We start from the raw sequence: 12,644 nt of genomic DNA on the forward strand, positions 1-12,644 counted from the left end.
AGCCCTGTCAGCTTTTATACTTTATTTTGACCTGCTTTGTAAAATGATATTCAGAACAGCTCAGTGTGATGTCAACTTCCATTAATTCTTTCTTCAATGATAGGTATTCATTATTCAAACCGTGTTTCCACTGGCACAATCTATTTATGCTTCAGTTTCTTTGCTGAAGGTTTGGAAGGAACAATTCCTAGGGAAGACTATGTTCTTTCTTTGCAATATTTCTCCTAAAACGACCTTCCAAAAGGACAATAAGAACTGTTCTGAAACAATGTCTGAATTGTTTTCAAGGCGGACATTGTGAAAACATTTAGTATTTCTTACACCTGAACAGATCTGTCATTAAACCAGGCAAGAACTAAACTAGTTAAGATCTACTTAAGACTATTTCCATTCCAACAATTGCTTATTTGGATCATCTGAGATTGCCCGATAAAGAGTCCCTCACAACAGTAATATTGTTGCTTGTTTTTATGTAAGACATAAACAGAACTATCCTCACTGATTTGTAAACATAAAGAAAATTGCAAATTCATAGGATTACATGTTTTTGTTTTTTTTTAATAATTGTGGTGATTACATTTTGGAAAAAAACAGCTCCTTGGGATCTTTTTGCTGATCCAATACTGCATGATACAAAACTTAAGAAATAAATTGTCCTCCTCCAGTAAGTTTTTGTTATGAAAGGGCAATATAAATCATCTATTTGAAATCTGCTTTAAAAAATAGAAAACAGCTAGGGAAGAGAATGGTTTGGAGAGAAAAGGAAAGGTTTTAGAATGAACTTAAAACTGCATTTGGTTGGTTTTAAAGTTGATTTATTAGTGGGATTTGGAAAAGAAAATATTTCTCAGAAGAACTAGAGTGATTCATAATCCCGAGAACAGTCACATAGTCACACAATTTGTAAAGCAGCTGTAAGATTAATAAGAGTAGTTTCTTCCCTCATTTTCTTTCAAACTTGGCTATTTCCAGCATTTTTCTGAAGCTGAGCTCTAGTTGGCTCAGTCAAAACCAGTGGCTCTTGTATGATGGTTGCTGGGTAATTTTTGCCCAGTAGTTCGACCTCCACTTTCTGTCCCACTTTACTAAGCTCTAGGGGAACATAAGCAAAAGCCAGACTCTTCTGGATGCTGTAACTGTAGCTTCCAGAGGTGGTGTTACCAACAACCTGAAAGACAAAAGAAATAATCCAAATCACTCATTTATGCATGGTCATTAATGTATTAAAGTATATACTCCATTTATCCTTGTTAACAGGAAACCACTCTGAATAGGATAGTCAGTGGAAAACCACTCACATGTTTATATTGTGCTACTCTGTGATATAGATATATAGATATTATGACTCCACTTTTCTGGGAAGAAAACAAATATTAATTAAGTGAATACTCTCTGCCAGTCTGATTGGCCATTCCTTATTATCTTTTATTGGATTATTATCCTGGATCCATACTCTAATAGTGGGTATAAACCAAAGTTTTGCCATAAACCCCTTTCTCTCTATGTATACTCCTTTCATATATATATATATATATATAAAACTCCTAAATATTGATATATGGTTCTTTCCTGAACTCTAAGTCTTCATTGCTGTTTATTGAACAATTCAAACTGGACATCCTGGAGACTTCTCAAAATCATCATGTCCTAAACAGAACTCATTAGCTTTTCTCCTAAATCTATCCTTTTCTTTAACTTATGTATTTTAACCAAAGGTACTACCCTCCTTCCATTCTCTCAGATTCCCAAGCTCAGAGCCATCTTCAGCTTTTCACTCTCTTCATATATATCTAGTCAATTTTAGCTCTACCTCCACACTATCTCTCATATATGTTCCTTTTTTCTACTCATATAGCTACCACCCATCATCAGCTGTTACTTGAAATATTATAATGACCTCCCAATTATATATATATATATATATATATATATATATATATATATATATATATCTGTCAAAGTGATATTCCAAAAGCACAGATCTGACCATACTACTAAAACATTAAATATAAACTCTTCTGTTTGATATTTAAAGTCCTTTATTACCTAATCCCAGCCTATCTTGCCAATTTGATTATATTTTAATTTTTTTCACATACTCCAAGCACACTGACCAAATTCCTTTCCCTCATAGGGACATTCTACCCTTGTGTCCAAGTCTTTGAGTTGTCTGACTCATGTGCCTGGAATATTCTTTGTCTTCATTTCCATTTCTTAGAATCTGTAGCTTCCTACAAAACTTAGCTTTAAAAAAAAAAAAAAAAAAAAAAAAAAAAAAAAACTTAGATGCCATGGTCTTTCCTAATCCCACATGCTTTTATTGCCTCCCCCCACACACTACCAAAAACTTGTACTTAACTAGTATCCATTTAATAATTGTTTCTCTCAGAAAAAGAAGTATTTGGAATACCTTTAGAGTTTAATCTACATTATTAGCATTATTTTAATTAAACTAGACAATCAACAGAATAATAAATCAAGCCCTGATTGGGAGCATTTGCTGATTTTCAAGATATAAATGCTGACACTGGACCAGCTCTTAAGAGCTGAAAGGAGCTGCCTATAGCTTACTGAGATGTGTACATACTGTCTCTCATAAATAAATCCAAAGTTATAAATTTAGGAGACCGGAAGAATGGTGATACTTTTACCAGAAATAGGGATATGCATAAAAGGGTGAATTTATGGAGAAAGATGATGAATAAAATGTAGAAATTAATTTTTAAAAAGAAAAGAGGCAGGTAGAAGGCATAGTGGATATAACACAAGTTTTGAAGTCAGAAGAATCTTGAGTTCAAATCCAGCTCCAGATACTTAACAGCTGTGTGACCCTGAACAAGTCACTTAATTTTGATTGCCTCACAAGAGAATAAGAGGAAAAGAGATTGTAGGATCTTACTTAAAATATTTTTATTGTGTGACCTCAACATTATATACAATGGAGGGCCACTCATATCCTTCAGTGAGGAGCTAGTAAATCTATTACCATTAGCAATAGATCATTTCTAGCCTTTTAAACATCAACACATTTTCAGCATTATGCTTGATTCCTAGTTTTATAAACTTGACATAGTAATTATTAGTAATTACTTGACATAATAATTATCTGCTTCAAACCTATAGTCAAGAGGCAACATGGTGATTCTCATTGTAGTTAAAAAAAAATCTGATGTAAAGAAATGAGTGATACTATCAAGTCAGCCAACGAGTTGCTAAGATGACACATGCTTTTTAAATATATTTTCTTCCAGACTTCCAGGGTTTAAAAGTGAGAGATCTAAGAAATTTCATTGGCAAGTTTAATCTGAAGTATAATCATACTTTTTGGACCCAGGTTCCCCCAGGAATCATTGCTTCATTTTTAACACATGCTAGAGAGAGTTGTGTGTGGGCCACAATAGGAATGAGTTTCTTTTGCTATCATGTACACAATTCATCTAATTAAACCAGAATGAAGTTTAGGAAAATCAAGATGGCCCAAAGTAATAAAATCTTTGCAGATAATCTAGTCTACACTCTTTCTCTAGACTGGTTCACCATTCTAAATTAGTGATCCAACTTAAAAAGAAAAAGGGGCCATTAAATCATACATGAAGATCCCTGTGGACTACATGTTGACTTAGGGGTTCAGGCCACTCTCAGAAATGTTGCCTCAGCTATGCGTTTGGTAAATCTAAACATCCTTTAAGTTTTTCAACTTCTGCCCAAGCAGCCTATTCAATCTGGAGATGCTTTTGCTCCTTCATCCCTCTCTCTTACATGGTGAGTTCCTGGCCTGAAGGAATTACCCAGGCCATCCATCCTCACCTCTCTTCTGACTCTCTAGACTTTTCTACCTTGGATCCTTGTAAATACTCCTCCTGCTCCCTTCCCATCTATACCACAACACCTACTGTGTTCTAGCTTCCTTTTATATGCTGTATTCCTCAATTAGAATGTATGCTCACTCGAGGGGCGAGTCTATTTTTTTTCTCATATTCAAATTCTTAGTATTTAGTATAGTTTCTGGCAAATAGCAATTGAACAAGAAATACTCACTGTATCTCCATTTATCTATCCCTGAGACAAATTCAAAAGTTTGTAAAACATTTTTGGCCATAAGTCTAATGGCAGCAGGAATTAGTTTATTAATAACCTAGGGAAATACATCATTTGTGCCATTATTTTTTTACCTTGAAATTCTTAGTGGCTTTTATCTTTTATGCTTATATCTTCTAACCAAGGTTTAATTTTTTTCAGATCTTGATGGTCCCAGATTAATTTACATGTCTGGTTAATTTCATTTAAAAGAAATCTTTAGGGAAAGAGATTTCTCAGCCTAACTCTTAACTTGGTTTTTCCTAACCACTTCCAGATTCAATTAAATCCATTCCCTCTCCATCCTCAGTGGATTTTGAGACCATCCCCATCACTCTTTTTGTGATTGCCCTTCATATACTTTAAACATAGCTATCAAGTTGATTGTCAGCCTTCTCCTTTCCAATCTGAATAATTTCAATTCATTAACCTTTCCTCCAAGGCCCCATTTCCCAGACCTTTAATCATCTTAGTCACTCTCCTTTGCATATTCTTAGAATTCTCCACATTTCCCTTGAGTTATAGAGTTGAAATGATTGGTTTGGGGAAATTATGTGGAAAGAGTAGAAAGGGCATGGGGCTAGGGGGTAAGAGCCTTTGGTTCTAGCTTTGCCACCAGCCAATCAGCCAGTCAATAAGCATTTGTTAACCATTTACTATGTGCTGGGCATTGTGCTAAGCCCGAGGGATAAAGAGGAAGTAAAAAACAGTATTTGCCCTTGAAAAGCTCAAAATATAATGAGGAAGAAAACATGCAAACAATTGTATACAAACAAGCTATACACAGGATGGATATGATCCATAGAGGGAAGGCACTAGAATTAAGAGGATCAGGAAAGACTAGAATGTGGGCTATTAGCTGAGATTTCAGAGAATCAAAGAGGCAGAGTGATAACCAGAGAAAATGCCCAGAACCAAGAGATGGAGTATCTTATTTGAGAAACAGCACAGTGTTACTGGAATCAACAGTCTATGCAGTTGCAAAGGATAAGAAAACTGGGAAGATAGAAGAAGACTAAGTTTTGCATTCAGTCATTTTTTCATCTGTGTCCAACTCTTCGTGACCATTTGAGTTTTTCTTGGCGAAGGTAACTGGAGTATTTTTCTTCAATTCATTTTACAGCTAAGCGAACTGAGGCAAATAGGGTTAAGTAATTTGCCCAGGGTCATGTAGCTAGAAATCTTCCCAATCCTAAATCTGACACTATCACATCACTAGCTGCCCAGGGTTAGCTTGTCAAGGGCTTTAAATACTATAATTGATCCTGGAGATGATGGGGGGGTGGGGCAGAGGACTTTATTGAATTAGGGGTGAGCAATGGGGAGAGTGGAGCAGGGGTGAGAGGTGATAAAATCTTTGGATCTACACTTTCAGAAAATCACTTTGATAGCTCTTAGCAATGTAACAATTGGCTATGTGACTCAGAGCAATTACTTCAACTCATCTGAGCCTCAATTTCTATACATGAAAAACAACCAAATTAGATTAGATGCTATTTAAGATCCCATATCTAAATTCTATGATTTTTATAAGTTGTGATTCTGACTTGTAGGAACATGGCAGTCTCCTAGTCAAGGCAATTAAAGGGGGTAATTTATTTCATAGGCTCGGAGGTTTTGAGTTGGAAGATATCTTAGGGGCTAAAATCCAAGATCCTTGCCCTGTAGTCAGGAGAACCTGAGTTCAAATCTGGCCTCAGATACTTACTAACTGCTGTGTGATCCTGGTCAAGTCACTTAACCCCAATTGCCTCAAAGGAAAGAAAAATGTCCTTATCCATTATGCCATATTGACTCTTAATAAGGCTTAAGGGGACCTGCTATCCAATTTCTTTTTCACTAAGATGTTTGGTAAATGAACTCAGTTTTCAAATGGAAAACTGTCTGCATACTAGTTATTAATGGGGGAGAAAAGCTCCTAGAGCATTCTAGTATATCATCAGAATTGTGAGTTAAGAATAAATTACATCCACAGCGTGCAATTTAAGCACAAGTTACCATACACAAGATGATATGTATTGACAAAAGAAACCAAATGGAAAAATAGCTGATCTAAAATTCCTAGTTATCTTAAATGTCTAATTTAAATCATAACACACAGGTATTTGCATATCTCCAAGGATCATTTTTGGTCTGCCTAGAGATCTTGGTGTGGAAATTCTCTTGAGAAAAGCTGATGTCAATCAATTGATAAACAAGCTTATATTAAGAACCTACCACTATATAACAATCACTGTGCTATTAAAAAAAAAAAAAATAAACCCTTTTTGCCTACAAGAAGATTACTTTTGTCATTGTTGGTTAGTTATTTTAGTTTAACTCTTCATGACCCTATTTAGGGTTTCTTGACAAAGATACTGGAGTGGTTTACCATTTCCTTCTCTAGCTCATTTTACAGATGAGTAAATTGAGGCAAACAGGGTCACACAGCTAGGAAGTATCTGAGACTGGATTTGAATTCCGGTCTTCCTGACTCTAGGCCCAGAAATCTATCCCCTGCCATATCTAGCCACATACACTTCAATAGTAGGCAAATTCTAAATAGTTGAAGTAAATAGGGTCACTCATATATTGTACTTCTTTTGGTGATTGTCTATATTGCCTCTCAGTATGATAAGATACCCTGTCCATCCATGAACAAAAGAATAAAATCTTACAAAAAGTCAGAGTAGGAAGGGACCTTAGACATCATCTTTCCAACAGCCTTCATTTTACAAATGAGAAAGTTGAAATTCTAAGTAGGGAAAGTGATTTGCTTGAAGTCACACCACAGTTAGGAAATAGCAAACTGGAATTTCAACTCAATAATCATTTACCAAGTACCCACTACTCAGAAGTTCACACTAAACTTGCCCTTTCACTGAGTTCTCTTACAAATATCTAACAGATATTGGCTGGGATGTCCTGCAGGCATTTCAAAAAGAGCTCGTATTTTTCAACTCATCCCCATCCCTCAAATCCCTAAAACTTTTCTATTTCTGTTGAGAGCATCAACTAGTCATCTAGGTACACCTCAAGTCATCCTCAGCTCTTCACTCTTCTTCATCCATTGCCAAATTTTGTTGATATTGTCTCCATAAAATTTCTTGCATCTCTACTCTTCTCTCTACTTAGACAGCCACCATCTTTGTCCAGGTCTTCATCACTTTTGCAAAGGTCCCCTAATTGGTTTCCCTGCTTCAAGCCTCCACATGCCCCCAAATCATCTTTCACATAATGACCAAAGTGATATTACTAAGTACAGATAGGGTTATTTCACTCCCTTGCTCAATGAAATCCAGAGGCTCCCTGTTCATAATCTCCAATATCAAATATAAACTCCTCTATCTGATATTTAAAATCCTTCACAACCTACATTCAACCCATCTTCCCAGTCTTATCATACATTTTCCAGTTAGTTTAAACTACTTTTCCTCATATTCTCAATCTCTGAACAAGATATAATCTAGAACTGTAATGTACTCCTTTACTCCCAGTTCTTAAGAATTCTTAGTTCAAATTTCAATTTAAACACAATCTCCTAAGTGAAGTAATTTCTGACCCCTTAAGGTGTTAAATGCCTCCTCAAGAGAAAATTCCTACTATTTAGTAGTTGGGGCAATGGAGACAATGCCAGACCTAGAGTCAGGAAGACTCATCTTGCTCTATTCAAATCTGAACTTGCCACACTTGTCAGTTGTATGAATCTTAGTAAGCTATTTTACCATGTTTGCTTCAGTTTCCTTACCTATAAAATTAGCTGGAAAAGAAAATGGCAAATCACTGCATTATTTTTGCCAAAATAATCCCAAATATGGTTACAACGAAATTGCACATGACTGAAACAAGTAAACAACAACAACTCAATGTTTAGGCCAGTGTTTGTCACATAGTGATTTCTATGTTAATTCTCCAACCTATGAATCTATAGACAATTCAACCAGTCAATGACAAATGAAGAAATGTAGTCCCTCCTCCTATCTCCTTTATCTTTTCCTCTTTCTCCACCTCCCGCATCATGGTGGTGTATGTTCCAAAATTCTGTCTTTGGGCTCAAAATTCCTCTATACTGTGGTTTTTTTGTGTGGCCTAGGAATGTGTCATAGAAAAGCAAGAATTGAATTTAGGCTTTGATATCCTTTCTTCGATATATCAGTAGTACTGTGTCCCCTCTATACTTTACCTTGTATTAAACTTACCTGAGGGGATCTGTCTGTCTTTCTGTCTCTCTCTGAGTCTTTCTCTCTCTTCCATCCTTTTTGTTTTGTTTTGTTTTGTTTTGTTTTGATTGTGTGTATGGCAATTGGAGTTAACTGACTTGCCCAGTCACACAGCTAGTAAATGCCTGAGTTTAAATTTGAACTCAGGTTCTCTTGCCTCCAGAATCAGTGCTTTATCTACTGGCCCTATTTTCACTAGCAGTCTCTCCTCCTTCTTTTTGCTTCTCTGTATGGGTGTCTCTCTGATGTACACATAGTCTTTAGACTTTAAGCTCTTTGAGAACTCAGACCATATTTTGTTGTTATTCATATTTGTATCCTTAGTTTCTAGAACAGGCTGATATTCTATAGGTACTTTTAAAAAATAAATGAGTAGGATTTTTGTAGTCAGGAAGAGGAGGGGGAGGAAAGGAATGCAATGTGCAAAAACATCAGTTCTTTGTATGGATAAATTGGTTGGACTTAAACAGAGGAATTCATTAAGTCCAGGACAATAGAGGTGATGTCCCCATTTTGGTCATGGCTAAACTAAAGCATTGGCCACAACTAGAATGGGCTAACTTTGAAAGAAGTGGGTTCCCTCTCTCTGAAAAACCTCAAAAATATTTGTGGAAGAAGTTGTCACAAGGGTCCTCAGTCAGGGATGATTTGGCTATTGAGCATCCTTCTGAGATGAATCTGTGAATAGAGTACTTGATTTGTGGTCGGAGTACTGGGTTTGAAGTCTCTTTCTGTTATTAATCTGTATGATCTTGAGACTTGACTTTGCCTTAATAGTCTGTATGATTTTGACACTTCATTCTAGTGTGCCTTATTTTCCTCATCTACAAAATGTATGAGAATAGATGATCTCTAAAGTCTCTAAGAACTTTCAATCCTATAATCTTATGAATGCCAGATAAGGAGGAACTAAATAAATATAACTGTAGAGTTTAGAAATCATGAATAAAAAACTCATTAATAGTAGGATAGTAATTTCTAGTCAATCACACTTTGAGTCTAGGCACCTCAAGAGACTGAGATGACTGAGATTTTAAAACATTAACTTAAAAAAATCTGACATTCCTGAAAAAGAGGTGGCCATGGCTACCCACTACCCACCCAGTAATCTACAAAAAAAGAATGTCAGATGTAAATAATCCAAGGTGAAAATAGTGTCATTTTACTTTTCTGCAGAAATAAATTATTTCAACTGTATTCCTCCCTCTAAGAATTAGTTTACTATTGCCCAAGGCCACCTACCCAACAGACATCTCCAAGTATTTGATAAACCTACAGCCCTCAAGGAATGAGTTGCTATGGAAACAAGCTGTTATATTACTTTCACAAGTTTTGTTCTAATTTTTTTTATGTACTAAGATAAGAGTTATGAGAGGCAATATGGAATAGTGGATAGAAAGCTAGTCTGGGAACTAGATAGACCTGAATGCAGATCTTTCCCTGACATTACTTTGGGCAACTCTGACTATAAATTGCAGAGAAAGTTTCTGAGTTGTATTGGTAGAGAAGAGAAGGGGAAGTTCTCTTATGCAGATGTTCCCTATACCAAAGAAATCCAAGTCTAATCCTTATTCCCATGATGAAAATTGCCCCCATCTGAGTGTTTCCTATACCAATAAAATCTCAAGTCTAATTCCCATCTCTATGATGAGAATTGTCCCCATCCAAATGATGAGGAGAAATTGAGGCTCTAAGCTGAGATGGATCAGCTCTTTTTCTGGTTGTCTGATTACCTCTTTCTCTTCCCCCAAAGTACCCAAGGGCAGATCCGGATAGAATGAATTTGCTATCAGTGCTGTATTGAAACATAGTCTTTATTGATAGTAAAGGGATAGACAGGCATTTGGCCTCCAGAAAGGCCAAACTGCCTGGCAAGGGCCGGGACGCCAGAACAAGTTGGCGGGCACAAGGCAAGGATACACTGAGTGCGAGTGCTACATTTTTAGAAATTCTTTTTATACATAACCAGGGTCATAAAACAATGTTTGCACAGAGATGTTATCCAAGAGGTTCCAGAGATATTGTAAATAAGACAGGAATTTCATTTGTATCTCAAGTTATCTCCTTTAACCTCTCTTAAGATAGGAATTCCCTGTATCTTGGGCTATCTCTTTTTGACCTTATCACAGGTGTTTCCTATACCAATGAAGTCCCAAGTCCAATCCTTATTTCCATGATAAAAAGTGTCCCCATCCAAGTGTTCCCCATACCAATAAAGTGCCAAATCTAATCCCAATCCCTATAGTGAAAATTATCCCCATCCAGTGTTCTAATACCAATGAAATCCCAACTCTAATCCTTATCCCTATGATGAGAATTGTCTCTTTCTGAAGAATCATTTAAAACATAAAGTAAAATACCAAGTTTGTTGGACTTCATTCTCTTTCCACTGGGAACTTTCCACTTCAAATTTTCCCATCAAAATGTAAGATTTGTTAGCCAATCAGTCAATAAATATTTATAAAGGGCCTACTACTTGCCAAATACTCTACTTCACTCAGGATTTGAATCAGAGGGCCTGGCTTTAAATCTGTGATATATCTTTTGCTACTTGTGTGTCACTAAACAAATCACTTCACTTTTCTTTACCTCTGTTTCCTCATCAGTAAAAGGAAAGGTAGGTCTAAATGACCTCCCAAAGTTCTGCCTAGCTTTTGATCTATGGTACATTGTTCTAACAATTTATATTCTGAGATATGGGAAAAGAAAGACAATGGGAATTATTTAGCCTTTCCAATAGACCTTTCTGTCTTGTGTGTTTTAGTCATCACTTTTGTTTCCTTTAATCAAGGCATGTGGTATTCCAAAGTTTCCAGGATTATTATTATTATTATTTTTCATTTTCATCTGAATTTAGTTCTTTTCAATGTTTTTGCATGTCAGTCCATAAATTATACACTACTTTTCATTATGGAGTACAGCACAATCTTAAATTAAAACCACTTGAAATACAGTTGGTTTCTGGACTCTTTGTCACATGCTCCATACAGGACTTACCTTGCCATCATGCCAGATGCTTTCATTTCCCTCTGGATCCACATGATCCGTCTCCAAGGTGAGATAGACCAATCTCCGTTTCAGCCCTTTTTCTTTCATCTGTTTCAGTGCTTGCTTTCCTATGAAGTCTGCTGGCTGCAAGAACACCAGATAATGATGATAAATGATTGTTCGGGCACTGTGACAAGGTTATCGATGCAAGCATTTAAATTTGTCTTTATGATTTTCTCGCCAATTAAACATTAAATAAAAATACAGATTAAATCAAAGGGCTGGGCAAATATTTCTCAGTCTTAAAATGACATTATCAGCTACTTTTCCCTCTCAAGAGCTGTTAGATTTAAGTCTAATAATTTATAGTGACAATTTTGCCAGCACTACAGAAAACAGGAAAACATAAGTCATTGTCCTGTGCTTCTGAGGTACTATAAGTGACCCTTATGCTTAAGTATTTTAGCTTGCAGAGTTGGCCATTTTTGCTTAAATTGCACCTTTACCCCCATATATATTAAGCAGATCACTAGGAATTGACTCTCAAAAGAATTCAAAAACAAAATTATTTTAAGTAAGGTACTTTGAAAAAATCTTCTGAACAATGAGTCCTAATGATTTCTTCTATTGTGTTCATGCACAAATCATCACTGTAATGCTCAAGATTTAATCAAAGAGCCTAAAGTGGAAAATAAGAAGTTAGAGATGGCTTCCTTGTATGAAAAGCTCTGAAAAAGATTCAGTGTAGCATAAAAGAAAGCATTTTGCATGGCTCAAAATAAGACCCACAAGAAAATACATCAACCTATCCCATTTTTTGAAGAGATGGTAAGCCCACAAAATAATGCTTTTAGATACATCAAGTAAATTACACAGGATAGCAAAATAAATCAATTCTGTTGAAATATCTATATCTATAAACAATAAAAAAGTTAAGAACCCCTGCCTTAGAAATTAGGTTATTGTATACAAAGTGCTACATATATCGTCTATCTTCATAATTTTCTGATGTATTTATTATTTATGCTGATTTTTCTGTTTTTATCTTTAAACTATTATTTATTATATGATATAGCTCTCTGAGAGTGAAGAGAGAATTTATGATAATGTAAGGAGATCAAAATTGATCAATCAAAACTTAATTCCCAAAAATAAAAATCCTTTGGAGTCAGAAGACCTGGATTTAAATTCTGTGATTTACCTGATTTCCATGGCCTTGAAGTGTCAATACATTAAAAAATTCTGGAGATACATACTATGTATAACTCTTTGTAGATAACACCCCATCTTCTAAGATTCTTAACTTTTTGTTATATATTATAGATATACACATATTTTAATAGAATTGGTTTCTTTTGCTATTCTATCTAATTTATTTGG

The 12,644-nt window shown here is 35.5% G+C and overlaps 1 protein-coding gene across 1 annotated transcript in view; it reads right to left on the minus strand.

The window, feature by feature from the left end:
* Positions 1-809: 809 nt before the first annotated feature.
* The window catches only part of DMGDH (dimethylglycine dehydrogenase), a 92,051-nt gene continuing 80,216 nt past the window's right edge, over positions 810-12,644 (minus strand). The window contains exons 15-16 of the mRNA XM_074288262.1: positions 11,274-11,408; positions 810-1,168 (exon numbers count right to left, since the gene is read on the minus strand). Of these exons, the coding sequence (XP_074144363.1) occupies positions 953-1,168; positions 11,274-11,408 (351 nt within the window). The 3' untranslated portion in view covers positions 810-952. The remainder of the gene's footprint in view (positions 1,169-11,273; positions 11,409-12,644) is intronic.

This window comes from Sminthopsis crassicaudata, chromosome 1 (genome assembly GCF_048593235.1).
Source record: "Sminthopsis crassicaudata isolate SCR6 chromosome 1, ASM4859323v1, whole genome shotgun sequence".
NCBI lineage: Eukaryota > Metazoa > Chordata > Mammalia > Dasyuromorphia > Dasyuridae > Sminthopsis > Sminthopsis crassicaudata.